This window comes from Rhinichthys klamathensis, unplaced genomic scaffold (assembly GCF_029890125.1).
Source record: "Rhinichthys klamathensis goyatoka isolate OS25496 unplaced genomic scaffold, OSU_Roscu_1.1 h1tg000005l_1, whole genome shotgun sequence".
NCBI lineage: Eukaryota > Metazoa > Chordata > Actinopteri > Cypriniformes > Leuciscidae > Rhinichthys > Rhinichthys klamathensis.
The window spans coordinates 3,212,744-3,235,828 of record NW_026606558.1 but is presented as its reverse complement, the minus strand read 5'-3'; the positions used below and the strand labels follow the sequence as shown (position 1 = coordinate 3,235,828).

Sequence of the window (23,085 nt, the reverse complement as noted above, 5' to 3'; positions counted from 1 at the left end):
CAGCATAAACGTACAAAACATGGAAGATTAATATATAAAAAAAACATTACAGATTAAAACGTCGTCTTGAACAGTAGGCTGCTTTTGCATGAATAACAATATTTAATGACATTTAGTATTTTCCATTGTATTAAGAGTTATAAATATTTTACCCTCATTTAAATATTTCCTGCTGTAAACACAAGCAACAGGAAGCACGTATGAGCTGTATGTTTTGTGGCTAATTTTTCCTTTGTTAAATGAACCAGAATGTGGTCTCTAAAAAGACTTTAATATATGAATAGGCTGTGTCGTATTTCATTGCATTTCAGCGTGACCACATGCAGAGGCTGGTGAAGCCCGCCTTTACCTTCATATCCTCAGATACTGTGACCACGAGTTCACGAGGGCCAAAGACCCCGTCACCAGGGGCCCCTCTCTCTCTCTCTCACACACACACAAATTACAAATATAAGCACACACACACACACAGTACAACACAGTCGATGAATACACCTCAGTGGCAATGCGGATGGCTTGGCACAAGGGGGCTCCTCCTCCACTCGCACAGGGGCAATATGACTTAAACAGACCGTGTCCTGAAACGCCGCCCGTCTCTTTCATCCGACACGTCCATCGGGTTTCAGCGCAAGCGTTTCTTCTTCACCGGGCCCTGGTTGCCGAGCTCGGCTCTCAGTTCGCTGTACTGCACCTGTAAAAACAAACAGCTCTTTGGTCAGACGCAGGTAATCGGAGCTGAGGCCCGCTCACGGTAATGGCTCCCCTGAGGAGAGCCGGTGCAGGGGGAAAGCCAGGCGGGCGCGCCTGTAATGAATCATGTTTTAAACACAGGAGCAGAGGGGATTAATCACAAGGAGGAAAGATTTGAAAAGTCAAGGGTTCCGTACCGACACAGCGGTGACTGTACCACCCCCACCTATAAGGGAACTATACTGGTTGAGCAGACCCGCTGTCTTAGGTCCTCGCAAACCGAGGAGTTGCGAGTTGTGTCCTTCCTGAGAAAAGTTTGTTGGAGACTAATTATAGCAGCTTGTAGGCAGGAGTAAGTGCCTGTATGGCTCCGGCTGGGGCATTGCGGTTACAGATGATCACACACTTCCCTCGTTTCAGATGAACATGCTGTTTACTTTACTTAAAGCAGGGAGTGAACTCAGGTCGGAGGTGAAGGTCGGCGTGATGAAAGTAGAGTTTCACTGAGGTATGAGAAACTGAATAAAGATTTGTTCCAGGAGCTCACAGCGTATCTACGTACAACTTCTAGACAGCCAAAAAGATATGGAGTTAAAGTGTTCAACAATTAAGAAATTGCTATATGACTGGAAAGTCGGCCCTTCTCTTTCCGCAAAATGTCATAATGTGATGTGGTGACTAATAAATGGGCTGATGTACCAAATTTAGTTTTACACTCCAGATGCAACTGCATTTCAGTTAAAAACTTTAACTAGTTTCGACCTGGCATTTTTTAATTATTGGCAAATAAGGGGTTGGAAGCACCAGGAATTTTTTTTTGACAGTGCTGGGAACACCAGCGCCTGAGTGCAAACGCACAGAAGATCCCTTTCTCCATCTTCACTACTTTATTGTACCTTATTATGTTTCAATTTATTAGACAGAGCTGTTAACAAAGAAGATAAACGGTATGTGAAACAGTATTACAGTATATCTGATAGAAAGGCAAACCTTGTAGTACTTTCTCATATGCTGTCAGCATTCAGCAAATACAGTATGCATTTATATTATTAGTTTAAACTAATCTTTGAATTTCGAATTAATATTTTTTTCCACAAACCTCGCAAACTACAGTGAATCCAGAAGTTGCTATCTAAAGTATAACTCTATTTTACAGATTTATTTTCCATCAACTTCAAATTATTTCCATATTGATCATTTCTCAGAGTGTTTGGCATGGTTATTGATATGACAATATTAATATGTTTGCTGCAGAGCAAGTACTGCCTACTGTAGGACCTGCCACTGCCAGTACATACACGACACGTATGCTGTGAGCAAGTAAGACATGCTGCTGCTTTACAATATAACATACATGCATTACCCATAGCAGATTTATACAGGTGGAGCTGGGGAAGGTGGAGAATTTCTGAAAGCACGCTACAAACTACTACAGCAAACACTGTCCAAGTATTTGAAGGTTGAACAGCAAGCTCATTGGCGTTTCAGACACATTATCAAGCCCAGGTGCTCCAGGATCGCAAGAACCTCCAAAAACACTCTGATTTTCCTTTCACAGTTAAAGAGTAACATCCGCCTCTGAAAATGGCATTAAAGGCATCTTTTCTTGTCCAAGGCCACCCTTCAGTCCAAACGACGTACAGAATCGACAAATAATTAAATATGGCATGAGGCTGATGGGACTCGAAAGTGTGGAGAATGCGTCCAAATGATTTTCTTGTTTGTTTCTCTTCGAAACAATAACCTGGAGGTGTATCTGCAAGGTAGGGACTGCACACTAATTACCAGGCCCTGATTATGAGAATGGGAGATGGAGCACAAGGGAACAAAGAGACGCGGCAGCCTCAGAACATGAAACTGTCCTCAGAACTGACAGATGCTGCTTATTTTAGGACAGAGGGCCGCTGTATGAAGTCCAGTTTTGAGGGTTTGTGTTTGAAGAACTGCACAGGCACTAATTGCCAAGTCATTTTCGGAACCGTGAGACAGGAGTCAATTTGAGCTTTTGTAACGTGCTGTTTATTTGGTCAATCCTTTTTTTTAGCATTAAGGTTCGAACATTGTAAACTTAACGGGGACAGCAAGGATTTGCATACCTTTTTGGTATGGTTAATGACCACTGTGCCGTTTTATTGGCATTTTGTTCTTTAAAAAGTGGCTTGCTTTTTTTGTTGCTAAAGATCATTCTCTCTTCCCATTTTTGGTGCGTTCCGTTTAAATGAACAGCAGGCAGTTCATCCAACCACGAAAACATACTTCAAAAGGCTTAAAAACTCAGCAATGGTTTCCATCTTGTTTTGCCAACTTGCTGCTTCCACATGCCAAAACCAGTGTGTCATGCTGGCTTCATCTATCCACACTGACATATGTTAACGTAAAGTTGCAGAGGTTCATCCCAGGAGGTTTGTCTGAGCCAATCACTCAAGCTCTCCAGTATCTGAGCAGGACATGAAGCATTGACAACAGTTAAATAGCCATGTTGATGGAGAAAAGTAGCCTATGCAGAACGCTTTGTCACAGTAGGACCTGCTTTGGATCCCGACTTCTGAATCGCACTCAAGGTCCGAAAGACAGAGCGAGACTCTCAGCGTTTGGCTGCACATCCGCGGGCTTATGATGTAACCCTGAATGACATATCAGCCATGGATAATGTTTCATCACATATGGCGCCCAGCAGGACAGCGTTGGCTCAACACTTCATTAATCGAGTCCTCCAACCTGATGTGACGGGGGCCGCCACACTGCCAGTGTGCAGACACCGACCCCTTAGCAATCCCTGAACCCTCTACAGCACCCTTCTTTTATCACAGGCCGACAAAACTGATAATCAGGGACAAGGCTGAAGCGTTACGGCCGAGGATAGATCAGAGCGGACCCCATCCAGGCAGCCGGGTGACTCCATCAAGACATGCTGGGAAATAATTGGGCCGGGGGCCGCCTTTAAAGGCACGAGTCCATTAATAATCAAACACAGCCAGAGGAAATATCCTGGGTAACACTTGGGAATTCTGTTAGAGCAAATAATGCAGACATCTTCAGGGAATTCCTTCCTTCTCCGTCCCTCCCACTCTCTCTAAATGTAAAACCGGACCCTTACCTTTTGAACATCAGAAGGCACCCTCTTGAGAAAATCCAGTATTTCATTTGTGTTAACGGCATATGGGTTGATAAGCTTCTTGGTAAATTTGGTAACACCTGTGAAAACAAGCACACATTAATAAATACAGTTACCCGCCGCACTTGCAGGTATCTTACTGGCTAATCAAACCTTGACCAAACAAACATTTGTCACTTTATCTGCTGTAATTCATACTGCTATGTGATTGGAGGTGCATATAAATAAATGTATAGAGTATACGGTATATCGCGGTTCACACTACTGCTGTATTTGTGATGCCATTTAACTGCAACAAGAGCAAAGCATTGCGCTGACACTAGCTGTGTTTCCATCCACCTATTTTTATGTGCATTTAGGGATATCGCATAAAAAACGCTGAATGGAAACGCCAAGATGCGCATGAATTAAAAAAAAAAATGTATTGAGGCAGTTCCATTTTTTTATCCGATTAGAAAACAAACGCCGGAAACACATTTACCGAAAGAATTCCTCGATGAACATCAAAAAAGATGTGGCTACACGATATGATCGTGTTCCACAGCATCTGAAATGTTGTTTCGGTCATTCTGAAATGCCTACGCCAAAGTCTGTCATCAAAGTGGTTCGGTATAATGACCTCCCAGAACTGTCTTTAACGACTGCGTTCCCAAACAGCAGGCATCGGCCTCCGAAAGAAAGATAGCATGCCAGCATTTATCGTGTTTTGTATGCGTGCTCTGAGGCGCAAGTAATTTATTATATACGGAAAAAATACCCACAGTGGCTTCTGCTGCTGCAGCAATTTAAACTTTTCTTAGTAATATTTGGCAACAGTTTATCAGGAAGTGAAGATTTTGTTCTCTTCAACTCACTGGATGGAAACGATGCTTATTCGCAAATGTTTTATACAATATTCCGATTTTGTGCACAAGTTAATTTCGCAACTTTGGATAGCATCACACACTTTTTTTTTTTTACATGTTTTTTATTATTATTATTATTAAATAAAGAAATTATTTATTTTATTCATCAAGGACACATTAAATTGATCAAATAAAGCTACAGTAAAGACATTTATAATGTTACAAAAAAGTATATTTTAAATAAACGCTGTTCTTTTGAACTTTGTATTCAATGTGTCAGTTTACACAAAAAAATATTAAGCCCCACAAATTATTTCAACATTGGTATGAATAATAATATACCAATAATACTCAAATGTTTCTTGAGCAGCAAATCAGAATATTACAATTATTTCTGAAAGATCATGTGACACTGAAGGCTAGTAATAGCTGCTGAAAATTTCATTTTAAAATATATTCAAATAGAAAATCTGTATTTTTGATCAAATAAATGCAAGAGACTTTTTTTCATAAACATTACAAAATCTTACTGACCCCAAACTTGTGCATATTACATATTATTCCATATTGTAAGACAAGAATTTCTTTTCTTCCAATCATCAAAACTAATCATCATATACGTGAAACCTCTAATCGACATTTAGGGGCATTAATACGGCAGAATAATGCCTACGCTCACTAACTCTTTCTTTCTAACTGTACATACATCAAACTTTCACAAGATTGCAAAGCCTCAGTGCAGCTGGTCTCCCCAGCCAACCGCGGATCATGTTCATGATTCTGATCAGCTGTCACATGTAGAGTTATGGAAATGGATCACTTTTTAAATAGCTTTCGTCAGGCGTCAGTAAAGGAGTCCGAGCTCAAAGCTCAGAGACAGTAAAGTGTGATTCTTTCTAAAACACCTCTGCATGACTTCCATTTAAAGGAAAGTGGAGACAGCTTAACAGCAGCACTGGAGTATCACGCATGATTGGGTGAAAGGGCTACACATGGTGTCTCACTTACTTACCCCACACTAAAACTATGTAGCGCAGTGGGATGAAGTACAAGGAGGTAGTCGCCAGAAACAGAGCCAGGCAGGCCAGGAATGACAAGAACGGCACTGACCAGTTGAATGTGCTGTCAATGGAGACACAAGTCATTAATTAATTTTCATAAATCATATATGAATAAATACATGTACGCTATTTTTGGACATGTACCTTATTAACAGTTCAGGTTCCTTGCTATAACAGTGTTTCAGTGCAAAGTAAAATAAAAATCTAAGACAACATAAAATTATCAGAATAAAGCTGTAAACATTTGAGAATAAACATGTGGAGATTAAAGGCGTAATATTGCATAAATAAAATTGACATTATATAATGAAAAGGCATGAATAGTTACAATAGTTCACCCAAGTAGCAGCAAAAATGCAAGAAATGGATTTAAAGATTTAGATCATACTTTGGGATAGTTTACCAACAAAGAAATCCTTGCTTATTGTATATCATTATCATTAGCATTCATCTCATAATAATATGACTTAATTCTGAAAACGTTATAGATTTATTCTCTATTTATTTATTTAATTTAAAGGGATAGTTCACTTTGAAATTAATTTTTGATTTGTTTTAGCTTACCTCAAGGGCATCCAAGATGTAGGTGTCTTTGTTTCCACAGAAGTTTCAATTTTGATATTTTTAGGTCAAACCGTTCTTGTCTGTCAGTCATTTAATGCAGGTCTATGGTCACCACCTCAAAGAGCATGCACAGAGAAGTCCAAATTAAACATGATTTAATGACTCGTAAATGTAAGTACACATTGATGGCCTAAGACACGAAACGAGCGGTTTGTGTGAGAAAACGAACAGTATTTATATCGTTTTTACATCTTGTAACGCACAGACCGAAGCGCCGGCGCCCTCAGATAACTTGGACGTGCCTGTGGTTACAAGATGTAAAAACGATATAAATACTGTTCGTTTTCTCACACAAACCGCTCGTTTCGTGTCTTAGGCCATCAATGTCTCCTTACATTTACGAGTCATTAAATCATGTTTAATTTGGACTCTGTGCATGCTCTTTGAGGTGGTGACCATAGACCTGCATTATATGACTGACAGACAAGAACGGTTTGACCTAAAAATATCAAAATTGAAACTTCTGTGGAAACAAAGACACCTACATCTTGGATGCCCTTGAGGTAAGCTAAAACATATCAAAAATTAATTTCAAAGTGAACTATCCCTTTAAACGTGGAACTAAACAGTCTTTTTAATAAAAGGACACATAAAATGCATTTTGTTTTTTATTAATGAAGCTATTTGATAAACAACGTATGAGCACAACTGCATATGTGAGCTTCAGAAGATGTATAAAATCCTCCGTTCTTACTTTTTCACTCTTTCCCCGATGCAAGCCACTTCATCTAAAGTGCTCTGAACTGTAAGCACAATTTCTTGAACCATGTGGATTTTTTCCATCAGTCCTCTTTTCTCTGATTCCTGAAGAGAAAGAAAAAAAAGACAGAGACTGATGAGGGAAGTCAGCTGCTAGAAGCCTACAAAGGAAGAGCAGTTTATTTCCAGAGTGCCATCACCAGTATTTCATCTAGTCAATGGCCTGTAATGAGCTTCTGTAACATCTCCTCAGACGTGAAAATGTGTCAGCCTCTCCTCCAGAGCTGTCACGAATCTAGGAGTATTTCAGCATTTGTCAGGCGCAAACAATAAAGGTGCATCACAATCAAAGATTAAGCGGAGGAGGAAAAAGATGTAAAAATGGCAATCAGAAAGCATACAGAGAGAGAGAGAGAGAGAGAGAGAGAGAGAGAGAGAGAGAGAGAGAGAGAGAGAGAGAGAGAGAGAGAGAGAGAGAGTGTGTGACGGACTCGGGAGTTAGAGAACACAGACGGCGTAAGACGCCAACTTGCGAGGTCGTCTAATCCACGAGTCTCTCTGCCGGGCAAGTCTTGGCTCGTTTCCTAGGTTGCAAGCTTTTTCGAGTACCAGTTCTTGGCGTATGAAAACTCAGAGTTGCCCACCTTATGGCAAGATTGAGTGCAGGGTTGAAATCATTGGATTTAGCGTTTTCTGTATCTGAGCTCGTGGGAGAAAGATTGCAATGTCTGAGTGTAATCATGTTATACAAAGCAATGTTTTTACTTCTTGTAAGAGAGATGGGAAATCCCATTGTCTTTTTGTATTTTGATGCATCACAGAGTATTGGGTTGCCATGTAATTCAGAGACATGGGCTAAATGGACTTTCGATGAAAAAAAAGAGAGAAATTCTATTCCATTTTACTTAAAGAAGATTGCTAGGGTAATCTAACGTCCAAAGCAACATGATCACATCAGAGAAATCCTCCAGCATAAGAGCCCATGAGTATAGTTCTCCAAAGGGGGAAGAGAAGAAAGAGAAAGAGAGAGAAACGAGAAGCCCTCACATCAAAAGGATGGAATAATGACAGGAGTAATGATGGATAGTATGGGGGGGGGACAAACGTGTGATCGAGCGCTGTATATGTTTGTATAAGCGATCGTCCCCCAGACAGCGGGCCTGGTGAGTCGGCCCCTGGGAAAGCTCAGTCCAGACTCCCCACTGTCACTCTCCATTCGGCCCCAGACACAGGGAACCATGGGAAGCCAGTCATGCCTCCACTCAGCACAACCCGTCGACTCCAGCGACACACAGCATGTCCGTACACAGAGACTAGGATATCAATCAAGAGAAAATCAACATGCCTCCTGTTATGAGTCATTTCAAATCCCTCATTTGTGAGGAAAGTGTCAAAGGAGGATAAAGTGCAGAAGATGATATATTCTTTCAGTGTATCAACTGTGTTTGATTTCAGCTCAAATGTCTTTAGTGTTTCTTTGCTTAATGACTCTCGACCAACCGCAAGAAAAATGAACTTACAGTGCTCCCAAAAAAATAGTTGAACACTTAAGCCACATAATAGATAACAAAATATCAAATCAAGTGGGGATTATTTAAAAGAAATAGTTCACAGTTTATTTTCGAGCAAAACAAGACGTTTTATAGGTTTGCTAGTTTATTTAAAAAACAATAATACTTATGCTCAGAGAAAAAAAAAATCTGGTTCTTTCTACATCTCATAATATGTTTCTTTTTATTTACTTTTTTCTATTTTAACATTAACAAACTGATATTTGCATACGTAAACTTATGAGCACAATTGAGCTTGAGTAGTATAAAAAGCTCAGTTTTGACTTTTTCAATCTTTCCTCAATGCAAGCCACCTAATATAAATATAGTAAACTGTATAGTAAATAAATATAGAAATATGTTGTAAACTGTAAGATTATAAAAGATCTGTTCGATGCTGTTCAAAAATAAAGTGTGATCATGCCCATAGTTAATGTGATGAACTCCACCTATTGTTTTGTGTTGCAGGTGTCAACTTGCTTTAATATTGTTATCTAATGATATTTTTTAGTTTCCAAAACTAAGGTTCACTGTACATGTTGAGGTAACGTTTGTCACAGATTGCTTTGATAAGGCTGTAAAGTCTTAAAATGACAAACATGAAATATTCATATTAATGGAGACCAAAAGATGACAGTGAAAGCATGCATAGAAGCATGATATACAAGTTCTCTGGACTTTTGCAATTCATCTTTCTGAACTCCCTTGAAGTCAGACAGCCTTTTTTTTTTTTCGCCTCTGAATTTTTTTCACCATAAATAAACTCTCCGCGCTACATGTCTACTGATTAGAAAACCTGTGTCAGATCATATTCTCAATTCAAATGAAATTGTCACATAACTTTTATGTTGGCTTAATAGGGAACAGATTGCACAAAGGCAAACAGAAAATGCATTTTCACAGGGATGCTCGGCACAATAAAAAAAAAAAACACATCATTTAACATTCCTGTAATTGGGTAAATGGCATCAAATTTGAATATTCATTCAAAGCTGGTGCAAATATTCGCGACTCACTTATTCCACAACGGAATAACCAGAGGAACGCACCTAAATAAAACACCTGCGTTATTGGCTAAATGTGTTGCAAATGGGTTTGTTAAAGCCAACAACCACCGTACAAACAAGCACAAAACACCCAGCGCTCCCTAATGGATATGTCACAGGATTGTGCACTCTGGAATACACAATGATTATGACATCAACACTCTGTCCTTGTGGTGTGTGCTGAAGGTGATATGTTAGATGTGAGGGGGGAGAGGGCTTGAGGGTTAGAAGAGCACCGATGATGATACCCTGGGCTACGGTGGAAGAGGGGGGTCTAGCCAAAGCCTGGTACTCTTAGGTGACCTGTGCCCAGGGAACAGGGCCTCTCGGTCATTTAGGACACGCATCCAGGGGGTTGTTTTCTCTTCTATCCTCTCGTTTTCTGATGTGATTTAAACCAGTGTCTGTGTGCTCGACACGATTGATACCGAAAGCCGAAGGGAAGTTACATCGTGATTTGTACATTTCTCTCTCCCCCAGGACAGATTCGTGCTCGTAGAGGAGATCTGTTATTGTATCGCGGCTTCTCCCATCGACTTTCTTAAGCTTCATTCCATCGCAGCTGTAGGTTTACATATTCTCTTCCTCCAGGGGAAAACATACTGAAAAACGGGCGGTAACCGTAACCTCCTCAGAGGGGACAGCCTTTATCCCCATGTTAACCAAAGAGAAGGGGAAAAACGGCACCTTTGAAGTGATCAAATTTAACACCGATCATTCTCCAACCCCATAACATTAGCTGCGATGACTTTGATAGGAAGTGTAACGCTACACTGTTTGATCTGCCTGCGTGAAACTGAAGTCAAAGTGAAAAAACATAACAGGACTTTGAAACACGCCATCTTAAATTAGAGCTGACAACTTAAAATAAACATGGACATCTGGGTAATTTGATAAATGAAAGGAGATATTTAATTTACACAAGACGTGAAAGGGTGTAAAAACACAATATATCTCACTAGAAAAATACGGTTAATTCTATTACTTGTAATTATAATGAAATAATACAAATAAATACATGCACAGGCAGTCCAAGAACGGACAAGGTCAATTTTTTTTTACAATATTCCAAGCTAATTATACTTATGACATTATGAAACTAATATAATTTTATGACATTATCCTAATTTAAACGGACACATTCCCAAATCCAAATATTTATAAGGCTTATATGTCGTTTTTTTTTCTTTTTTCTTTTTTTTTTTTACCACAAACTCATGGTTTCTCCCTCCAAGATATATTACAATTGTTTAGCTGCTGGGCGTAAACTAATGTGCATGCACACACATATCATGCGTTTCATCCGTGAATTATCTGCTTGGCTTGGATAGGATTTGGAAGAGGGAGCTGTTTTTAACAGAGGGGTTCCTCTCAACAGATGAAGCTAGCCTGCGGTCATCATAGCAGAATATATTGAGCACATTATGAATATGAATCCTAGGCCCTAGCCGTACAGCGCAAGGGTCAGCGCTCGGAGGCTTCGAGCTGCGCACTTCCGCACATCCAAGTCAGAAAGCAATAACGCATTATCTTCCTGTTAACTCATTCTTCTCTGGACCAGACAGCGTGGCCTAAAATGATTATGAGCCTGCCCTGCCTCATTATGAATTTATTAAGCACTCAGCATTCAGATTTTGACCATTATGACAGTTTACCATCCACACGCACCACACAACGAAACCATACCAGCTTAAATGTTGTTGATTTTCAAAGGCAAAAAAAATTAAGGATGTTTCTTTTTCTTTTTAATGACTGAATATTTGAATAATAATTGGATCTAAGCAGATTTGGGAGAATTTGTAATTAGTCTAATGACTCATCTTAAGCATAAAAAAAAAAAAAAAATGCTAAAAGGAGGAGTTCAACTGCAGTCCAGCCTCCCTATTTAGCCATGCCTGCCTCAAAATCCTTACAATGCCTCTATTCCCCAGCGGAAGGCAAACTTCAATTAATGATGCCGTTCTGTGCTTATTTCTGCGTTTCAAAGGACCACAGCAAAGCAACCAAATCCATTTGTTGTATGAGCGAGGATTCCCAGAGGACTGGTGTGAAAGTACTGGAGGGAAAATGTGCTTGCTGAATCGTCTGTCCTCATTTTAAACGTATTTAAGTTGCAGTCCTGAGTTTAACGCATAATAATTAAAGGTACAGTCCATCTATGCAGAACCCCAAGGACAGCTCAGAGAGGCTCTATAAAAGTCAGCGGTTAATCAAAAACCACGCATGACACCGGCAAAATACCTTTTCATCTTCGTCCTCGTCCTCGGCCACGGACATGTTCTCCTGTAAAAGAAGAAGAAAGAGACAGAGAGCGGATGAGATTGAGACACACGTGGGCAATGGAGCATTTTCTTAACAAACACCTCGTAATGAAACCTTCGCTTGTATATACACCCCCATTGGGAGAGGCCTTGTTGCCGTAGCAACTGCCTCTCGGGTGACCTCGCACAAAAGGAGGAGGTGAATGAGAAGGGCCTTCCTCACAAGAGCGATGTCACAACCAAGCAATCTAATTTCTTCACAACAAACACGTACACACACACTCACACATGCACCTGAAACCAAAAGGAATGCATTTAATCTTGGCCGTTCGGGTGCCTAGACCGCTCTTAAGTCATCCCTGACCCTTTCTGGCTATTGAATGTAACTGTGGCACTCTGGGTGCCAGAGCACACAGCCCCGTCCCGAGCCTGAGATGCGGCACTGAGACGGGCTGCTGGTGCACAAAGAGTTTTGCTCAAAGACTCAAATGCAGTTTACACAACCCACTGGAGATGAAGGTCACTCAAAGTGTGACTGCTACGTTCAAACTCACGACCAAGAGTGATAGGAGCATTTCAGACATCTTAACCCTTGTTAATGTTGAATTTATAGATAACATGGATCTAATTAGGAAGGGCTGACCAATTAATGTCTTTAGAAATGCTGTGAAAAATACTTATTTCAGTCTTGTAAGGTGTATAATGTGCTGTAAATGATCTAATGACTCCCTGGAATACTTCATTCTGAGTGGTAAAGCAACATTCGGATAGTACCATAAACTATATATCGGGTTTCCTACATTGCTGTGCTTGTTTCATATCATCCCACAGTCGTATTCTCACACTTTCAGCACAATCTTCATCGTTACATTAGTCTATGATCCTTCAGATATCATTCTAGAATGCTGATTTCCTGCTCTAGAAACATTTCTTCTTATTATTAATGTTGAAAACAGTTGTGCTGCTTAACATTTTTGTGGAATACTTTTATTAATTTGCATTTATTAAATAGAAATCTTTTGTAATATTGTAAATGTCTTCACTGGCACTTTTGATCAATTTAATGCATCCTTGCTAAATAAAAGTATTGATTCATCTTGCTTTTTTTTTTTTTTAATCTTACCACGAATGTTTGAATGGTATCATTGTTTCCACAAAAATGTTAAGCACCAAAAACTGTTTTCAACATTGATAATAATAATAGTAAATGTTTCTTGAGCAGAAAATCAGCATATTAGAATGATTTCTGTTGCAATATTTCTAGAGTAATAATGCTGAAAATTACATTTAAAAAAAATTGAATAGAAAACAATTATTTTAAATTGTAATATTTCACAATATTACTGTTTTTACTGTATTTTTGATTAAATAAATGCAACCTTGGTGAGCATAAAAGAATGTGTTGGCAGGTACTGTACTGTATATGACATCAGATATCTGTAGACATAACGTCTATTAATATTTCTAATCATTCTTCAGTAGAATCTGTGAGGTTTTAAACTGATGCTTGTCATTTCTAAATCCTGTGAGTCACCAGCACAGACTCTGACTTATTAGGGGCCATTTTCTGTGCAGCTGAGTGGGCGACATCACAGCACTCACCAAGTCCTGACTGGAGCTGGCCATGCCTGGTGTGATGTGGAAGTAGTTCCAGCCAATGAGCAGGAGGAGGAAGAGGGGCAACATGAACAGCTCCCAAAGCCAGACTGTCAACACAAATATCTAAGAGAGAGAGAGACCAAGAGAGATGCATTAAACAGGGTATGAGAATCCCAGACAGCAGTTGGCAATGCTGCCTACACATACACACACATATGCATTTCCTCAAATATTACATTGGAAATTAACTCTTAGAAAATAGAAAGACTTGACACAGAGACCCTAAACCTTGTCTTAACAAGAAAACTGTAGTGTAAAGTCCAAGCATCCCTTCCAGCACCTCATAAAGGAGTCGTGGTATAGGAGATTTGAATCAAATTTGCAATTGATCAACACTATGCTGGTGTGTTATTCGGATGCGACAAATCGGAGCATCTGACAGGAGCGGGTCCTCCACACTTGCTCTGATGTACTGCATTCCTGCTGCCTGACCTATAGCACTCGTATGCGTTTTACCACTGCGGAGAGAGACTGCGAACACTCAAGACCCCTGGTAGAAATAAGATGAATAATCCTTCAGATTTCCATAAGAGAAATTGGTGCACAACACCCACAGCACCGCGCAGCACGCCGCTAATTGGCCGGCTGAATTTAAAGCCAGCTAGCGGCAACTTAATGAGCCTGAGAAATAATAAGATGACGCGCAGGGATGACTGTAAAAACAGACATTCTCAGAGAACATTATTATAAAAATGCACTCTGTAACATAACATCTACACTTGAGCATTTATGTCAGCAAATTTCATCAATGTAATGCTATAAATAACTGAAACATTGATTCAAAGAAAACTAGGGATGCGAAATATAACGGTGCCATAATATTTATCAGAGACATTTATATTGTATTTGTATTGTAATAGTTGACATATATTGGCTGATACTGAGTATTTTATTGTGCACACTCAATTCTGTCTATTTTATATTTCGATTACCTTTGCTGCCCCCTTCATAATTTTGAATTATGCTGAATAATTTATGTATGTTTAAATAAGGAAAACATGAGAAAATCTGCATTATACAATGGGAAATAGGCACATGACGATAATCCAAAAAGTCAATACATTGGTCCCTAATGTATACTGCACAACTAATCTGTGATTTCAATAAGAAATAACATAAAAAATAAGGGCTTATAAAAATATTGGTTTCACTTTACAATAAGGTCCCATTAGTTTCCCAATCCATGTTTTCACTGTTATACGTTAGGGACGCTATTACGCATCTTCTGAAAAAGTACTGAATCTCCAGATAAAAACACAGGCAAAGAATGAGCAGAAACAAGTGATAGAAGCATTGCTTTATGTGCATGTTGCAGTGTTTGACAAAATGTTTAAAATTGAGTTTTTTTTATGAAACTTACCCAGATTCAAGCGTTGATAAAAAAAGAATGCATGAAGCTAGAATAAAATGTTTTGTTAACTTATAAATAAATTAAAAAGCGGAGGTTCTGTTCTTCTGATATACTGCATGTTCAGATATTCAAAAAACTAAATATTCTGGTGGCCATGAGTTTTTTTTTGTGAAAAATATCAAAATTGCTGGTGGTGGCTGGCAGATTATTTTTTGTTTGTTTTTTGCTGGCGGGGAAATAGTTAACTTTAGTTAATGCATTAACTAACATGGCCCCGCCCTGCATGCCACTATAATAAAATATATTTAACATAAATAAATTGCACTACATCAGGGTATTTCCACAATAAACTTTTGAAACAATGCTTGCACATCACATCTGTCTAACATGAATTGAAATGAATACATCTGAATTTCTCACACTGCGCGAGTGTTGTAGTTTTCATTTGAAGGTCACAAGAACGAGCTTGTACCTACACAGAACAACAGGCCTGCATTTCCATGGCATGCTGGAGGCTTGTTAGAGACAATATGTTTGACTTAAGTCAGACGGGGCCTGCAGGCCTTACTTTAAATCTAGTACAGGACCAGCATGTTCCTGTCATATCAGCCAGTGGCCAGACATCGCGCTCTGGGCAGTCTACCTACTGCCACTCCTAAGCTAGGTTCACTTTCACACATGCCTGCACGCACACACAAACACAGCCACCAGGGATATGAGAATCGTGCTTAATGCACAGAGCACTTGGACAACAACCCCGCAGGCACAACAACAACAACAGTGCACACATCTGGGTCTTTCTTTAATAATTCATTACAAATTTAGTCACACTATACTATCGGAGATGGCTGAATCTCTTTAACTCCTTATTCGATCTGTACTAGTGCACAGATTCAAGCTGAAAACCGTATTACAGCTTGTGAAGGTTGAATACGAGCGGCATCTTGCTGTAGTCGCTTCCACTTGTGGGACCCCACGTGGAGGGGCCCGCCTTCATCCTCACCCTCAGATAAACTCGAAGGGCTTATCAACAGGTTAGCTGTCATAAGTGATACCTTCCAAAGTAAGGGAGAAAGTGAGAGAGCCGAGATGGGGAGGAAAAAAACCTGGCGACAGCCCAGCAGGAATGTTGAACCTGCTTGCCCTGCCTGCAGAAGCTTCTACATTAACTACTAAAGTCTAATTGCCTGGTCCCTGTCTTCCCATGCGAGTCAACAGTAGGAGACCATTCATTTGCAGCCTGTGAGTCTAGAGAAAGAGAGAGAGAGAATCTGTCACAGGTATTCATAATCGTCCACTAATGCAAATTTCCGCTCAACTGCTCGCAGGCTTGGTGGACAAGATAAAAGCACACAGAAATACAGTCAAATGTATTGTGTCTAAATGTAGCATCTAAATGACTGGATAAACAAAACCTGTCAGAAATGTCTTCATTTCGTCCCCAACAGTGTGGATGTGGAAGCATGCTGGATTTACGTGCCTTTTCCCCAGTGCTAATAAAAACAGAACAGTGAACATTCGGAAAAGTCTCTCTGATTTCGGTGTGAAGGCAGTGTCCGATAGCCTTGAGTCAATAAGCCGGGCTCGACTACATGAGTTTCAGGCCGATTTCGGCCCGATTTACCCCTCCCGACATTCTGAGAAAGAAATCGCATCCAGGGCATCGGTTGGTTCCAATGTTCGGCCCAGATTATCTGGTAATGTGAGGCGTTTACAGATCCAATCTTAAACCTCCCGATCTGCTCGCAAATACATCGGGGGCCGCCCTGACAATATCAAACATGTTTGATATTTAGGATTTTTAAATCGAGATGATTATGATTACGTCAGTACTTCCGCAATAGCCAATAAGAGACAAGTCTACAAGGAGACGTGATGGAACTTTTGAAATGGCGACCGCGAAACAACAAGCATCTATACGGGTCTGGTGGACAACGGCTGGTGGAAATGTGGCAACAACACGACTGCCTTTATAATGTCTTCTCATATAATGTCTACAGCAAGTAGCCGTTACATCCGCTTCCCCGTGAAAGGGGACGCTTTTTTTTTTAAAGAAGAAAAGCTGTGAAGATTCTTCTTATGTGCATGATGCAACCAGATTTCACAATTGGTTAAGATTTACAAACTCCTGTAGTCTGAGCCCGGCTTAAGTGGTTTGTGTTTTATTAGTGCGGTGATTAAAATCTGTCAGGTTTTACCTCGTCCTCGCTTTCCTTTAGAGTCAATTTATATTGAAGAAGAAACCCAGCTGTATATTGGTTTACCTATTAAACACAGTGATGTTTTACTGCTTAAGTACATTAAGTGCAAACAGAATTGCTCATTTGTCTTACTGTCACATGTATTAGCTACAAAGCTACATAGCACTAAATTTTAGGCGACTTTTTCTTTTCTACAGAGAACATGACACGGCTGGAATCAAACCTGTGCCTTCGACATGAGGGCCACAAAGAGCATGCACTGCTAGGCCACACAAAAAGAGCCATTGACTGCCGAGATTCAATTGAGGTGGAACTACTACGAGCAACTGAAGTCAAGTCTTTCATATTCTTTTAACAGCCTTGAATAACACCTGTAACCATAGTGACAGTGACGGAAATAAATATGAAAGATGGCGACTTCTATAAGACCAGAAAGTCTTAGTTAACACTTCACAACTGGCTTTTTATTTTTTACATTTATATGACAGGCAGTGTTGCCTTGTCCATATGCATGTTAGGGCTCATTGACTCGTTGCAATGTTTTTGGTCTTATTTCCAGAATACAATCGTGAACTTGGGCTTGTTTAGGCTTATTTGGTAAGGAAAGTGAGTTATATTGGGTTTGTTTTGTCAGACCCAGTTGCTTGTTTTTCTAGCGAGATCTGGCAACAATGTGACTTACCACACACACACAGCAAGTCTAAAACCTACTAATGACACCGCTCATCTCCGACTCTAGTTATTCCAACCGCACCGACAAAAAAAAATCAACACACACCCTTAACAGACAAGCATGTGTACAATGCAAAGAGGCTATTTACATTGCTGTCCAGCATTGTTTCCACTCACACAGAACACATTTCCCAAACTCACTCTCAAAATGCAGGTGTGAGCCCTGCAATATTGCAATTATCAGTTTATAACTGTATATACACCATATTTAGCAAAGCTTGTACACACATTCTACTGCTATATGAACCTAAAAATCATTTAGATTTAAAAACGTCGAGAGTCCAAAGAGGGAAAGATGACTTGGAATGGTGATGGAGACGCCCTCTCCTCACACACCAACAAGGATCACCAGAAGACCGGCCAAACGGGGGGTTAAGAACCGCCTGACGGATTTGTTTTAGCGTGCAGTTAATATGATTGCACTAAATGTATTTCTGAGGCCTCTCTAGACGATCCCCTGTTCAGAGGAATTCCTATACCTAATAATAAAGCACTCAGCGATTAAAAGTGTGAATAAAATAAGTCCTGGAGCCGAAGCCCGGCTGGCAGCAGAACGCCACCCACGCTCTCCAGGGAGGGGGAGAGGAGAACAAAAGGACAAAGACGCCCTCACTAAGAGTTTATACAATCCTGCAAATTGATTAAACGGCAAAGGGGTGGAGAGAGGCTACCAAATCAGACTACTTACTGACAGACTAAACACAAGTGGTGTGGAGGGCTGGGAAAAAACACTCCACAGCTACTGCTAAATGTAAACATGCATCACTGTGGGAGTACAATAACCTCCATCCATCTGAATTTCAAAGTCAGAACATGCCGAATAAAAATACATATACCATATATATACGTCGTGTTCCAGTAGGGTGCAACAGTTTGAGTGAACTAAGGAAAATGTGTATATTTTGTCTACGTTATATGATTCAGATGATTTCATTAGCCTAAGGTTAAATTGCTAGTATGTGGTTTGTCCACCTTTTGCTTTAATGACAGCAGCAATCAAGCTGTCATTAAAGTGATGATCATATTCTCTGGCATGATCTGAGAATGATCCAAAAAGCATCTGATCGACCGTACAAAGGAGTTCTCATGGTCAGGGTAACATTTTTAAATATTTTGTTTATTTTATATAGACTACTGTTCAAATTTTTGGGGTCGGTAGGATTTTTTTAAACGTCTTTAAAATAAGTCTCTTATTCTCACTGTATTTTGATCACTGTATTGATCAAACATACAGTAAAACTAGTAATATTGTGAAATATTATTCCAATTTAAAAAGAGCTGTTTTCTAGTTTAATATTCCAGGTATTTTCATGGTCTCAGACATTTGGACCCCACTGCATATCATTCATATATAGAAATTGACACAACACTGACTGGCTAAAACAACCCAGAATTTATAAAGGGAGATTAGTTCCACTAAAAGCATTTTCATAAGAGCAATATAAATTCATTCAATGTATTAATGAACACAGAAAGACAAACTGAGCAAGGATCATGTCCAGTAAAGTTGGTGTTTGAATCAGAAGCAGTCTTAAGTCCATAAATCATCAAAACTGGACGGCAATGTGGGGAGAATTAGCGAGATAACACTGGACATATTGGGCTGCTGTAAGACGCATATGAAATTGTTTTGAGCCATTACACAGTCAAACAAAATAACAAGTCTCAGAGGGCTTGACTTTATAACAATTTAGATTTAAGGCAAATAAATAAGATATTAACCAATCTCTTCAATGACCGCTGAACATTTTTTAGAAGCACTTTACATAGGTAACTACTCAGAGCATTAACATTTTAGATTTGTGCATATTGACTGGGAAATCTATTATGTGTGTCAGAGCAAGTGAGCACTAACTAAACCACGAGGGGAAGTTTGAGTCGTGCATTTATCTTCCGCAGCCGCAGCGAGACGCAAACAACGGCAGCCGTGCCTTATGAGGGTCAGACGAAGGGCTGTGGACGGATGCCAGATTACATGAACGTATCTGTGCAAATCTAACAAGGCTGACTATTGGCTGCAGGCTTAATGCGTATGCGTGTGTTTGAGAGAGCCGATGAAACCGGGCAACTTTAATGTGAACAGAAGATCCTTACAGCGTTGCCACACTTTTCCCTCTTTCTCTGGCTTTTTTCCAAGGTGAAATGTAGGGCGATGCGAGACACATACACATCGGTGTCTTGATTAAAACACAACATTTGCACTGAATCAAAGGCCCCAGTGGCAGTAACAGTCGTACATGTCCGTAAGCAATCGAGACAAAAAAGAGCTTGAGATAAATGGAGAAGCTTGTGTCTTGTGTACAGCTACAGTAAATGTACACCAAGACCCGTTGAGCTGTGTTCAGATTGGAGAGTTTCAGGATTCAAAACTGTGAATGGTGTGACAAAGATCAGGTTGAAATATTTCTACAATAATACAACATCTCTATTATTCACCAATATGTCCAGTAAACTGAGTAAATGGTATTGTTGGGTCATTCATGCATGATTCGTTCATTGTGTCTGTTATGTGACAAATGAACAAAAGATTTGGGAGGTGAACTAATCATTTGTGTTTCTCATCATTTATCTTTGGATGCATTATAATGATTTTCTCATTTGGAATATGTTCAAATATTGCTCATGTCAACGTGTACGAGGAATTTGGTCATTGAAAATGCTAGTTCTTTAATTTTTTTCTGAACGAGATCAAATTTTTATTAGATTTATACAATAATATATCTACATTAAATAATCTCTGCTTTTCACCAATATGCCCTTCCTCGCAGGCCAGACACTTGACAAAAAAAAAAAAAAAGTTTTAAAAGCAGGTAATTTTTTATCACAATAAGTGATTCTTTTTTTAAAGTTTTAATTTATTTTTTTTATATATTGCGTTTTTATAAAGTTTTTATAATATCAACCTATATTTGGTGGCTAATTAATTCGATTAAAACATTTAATCTGTTGGAATGTAAATGAAATGCAAATGGCTGTTTTAATTCAATTATTTCACAATAATCTTGCTATTGTGGATATCATTAACAATTTATTATAAAACATTAAAAAAATAATTCTGAAATGAAGACAATTATATTCTATTTATAATTCCTTGTAGATCTAATTATTCCCAAACATATACATACTGAACTAGAATGACTGTAGCATTGCATATAACTTGTGTTGAAATGTGATCCTGCAAGCGCACTGCAGACTGCGAGTGTACGATACATGTTTGTGATTCTCGGCTCATGTCCTTATCAGTGGAGCGGTGGAGTGGACTGTGCGCCCAGAGGGAGCGAGAGAGGGAGAGATAAAGTCTCTCTGTCACCGGCGGTGTGGAGGCCAGTGTACAGAGCCCTGTGGTGCCTGTCAGCGGATGGCACAGCGACCCCACCCCGCCGCACTGGCCACCAGTGTTTAATCCATGTTGGGAGCGTTAACATTCAGCGACCTCACGGGTGACAGATCTGCCATGCGAGCCTTCTCCCCTGGGGCAGACGGCACCCCGAGTGTCAGCTCGGCTCACGGAAGCTCACACACACATACGAGCGCATACGTCACAGCCAGTCGACCACGGGCGCCCGGGGAGAGTTGTCCTCTGTGACTGTTGAGGTGGCGAGCGTGTTAGTGCTGGTCATTACGACACGCAAACGCACACAGACATGTGCATCAGGGTTAAAGACGGAGCATGTTTGCTCGCCGGCAGTAATAGGCAACAAAAAAAAATGAGAGCGGAATGCAAGCTGTTTATGCTAAAGCATGTTTATGCACAGATGGAAGGAGAATATTAAAAATATGTACAAATTATGCAAAGCAAACAATGAATATGTAAACATGCAAACTGCATGCGCACATTTTAGTGGAGTGATCATAAAAATGTACACTCGTATGTAAAAAGCACAAGCGGAGTGAAGGGAGGAGCTGTCAGCGGCGCTACTGTCAGTGTGAAGGATAAGAGGGATGCGCGCGGGGTCAAGGCAGACTCGCCGTTGAGCCCCAGGAGCCGAGCGATGACACGGAGCATACACATCTCAATAACAACACTGACACTGTCAAATCTCCAGCCATCACTGCACTGTTAGCGGACGCTCAAATCCAGCTCTTTAATTATTAATCCCTTCCTCCAGAGTTTCAGGAAGAGCCCATGCACATATATCACTATCAAGGGTTCGCCCTCCTGTCATACTCGCAGCACAAACTCCTTGACAGTTTCTTAAAGCCCATGAGGCACACAGCGGGACCCACACACACACATATGCGCACATTCATTTCAATGTAGCTGTCCAGGGAAACTTTCAGAGTGAAGCGAAACAAAGGTAAGGCACAAAGAAAACCCTGACAGACAAAGATCTAACACAAAGACTGGGACTGTCAATCGATTCAAACTTTTAAGTGAATGAAGTGCGTGACATGTTCATTAAATAATCAAATGAATTGCATATAAATGAGGGTATTTTAAGCCCAAATCTTATAATTCTGTCATTGTTTACTCGTCCTAATGTTTGTTCCAAACCTCTATGACTTTCTCTTTAAGGTGGAACAATTTTTGACCATACAGTGGAAGTCAATGGTAACCAGAACTGTTTGGTAACCAACATTCTTCAAAATATCTTCTTTAAATTCCACACAAGAAAGAAAGTCATACAGGTTTGGAACGACATAAGGCTGAATAAATGATGAATTATAATATTACTAATAGATATTAGATGTCGTATCTTATTGTTGCACGTCATGTGCAGAAGTTCTCTTCAATTTATTGTTTATGGTTGCTGGTCTCAAGCTAAATGTTTACACCTAAGTCACAGAAGCAACTAAATTGTTTCTTTCATGACTCTGTAAAAGCTTAAAAACCTTAAACCTTTTTATTTGACAATTTCTTCAAATTCTTTTTGGTCGGCTCCCTAGAATACTGATTGCTGCAGAATTCTGATTGATCAATCGTGGCATTCTGTGTACAAATATAGGTCATGTACTGACCACCCTGTTTGGGTTTATATTGCTCTAAAGATTAGCAGTAAATTATTGTTTAGACATAACCATTTAGCTTTAGAAGACAATATATTGTGTTTTGTCCACAGCTAGGCTGACTTAGTTTACATAGGAATTGTGGTTGCATTCCATCTGCATTCATTTTAAATGGTTTGTCTACATATATGCATGTTTTTAATAAAAAAAAGTTTAACTTTAAACACATGTGTTGAGATTCCGTTGGGACTGCGCTGAGTATGACCTTGTGGAAACCTTGCTCAAATTAAAGGGAAATTCCTTA

At 39.7% G+C, this 23,085-nt stretch overlaps 1 protein-coding gene across 1 annotated transcript in view; it reads right to left on the bottom strand.

The window, feature by feature from the left end:
* Positions 1-449: 449 nt before the first annotated feature.
* mctp2a (multiple C2 domains, transmembrane 2a) overlaps positions 450-23,085 on the bottom strand; it is a 51,130-nt gene continuing 28,494 nt past the window's right edge. Inside the window, exons 18-23 of the mRNA XM_056255508.1 lie at positions 13,494-13,613; positions 11,872-11,913; positions 7,030-7,139; positions 5,663-5,772; positions 3,788-3,885; positions 450-691 (exon numbers count right to left, since the gene is read on the bottom strand). Of these exons, the coding sequence (XP_056111483.1) occupies positions 623-691; positions 3,788-3,885; positions 5,663-5,772; positions 7,030-7,139; positions 11,872-11,913; positions 13,494-13,613 (549 nt within the window). The 3' untranslated portion in view covers positions 450-622. The remainder of the gene's footprint in view (positions 692-3,787; positions 3,886-5,662; positions 5,773-7,029; positions 7,140-11,871; positions 11,914-13,493; positions 13,614-23,085) is intronic.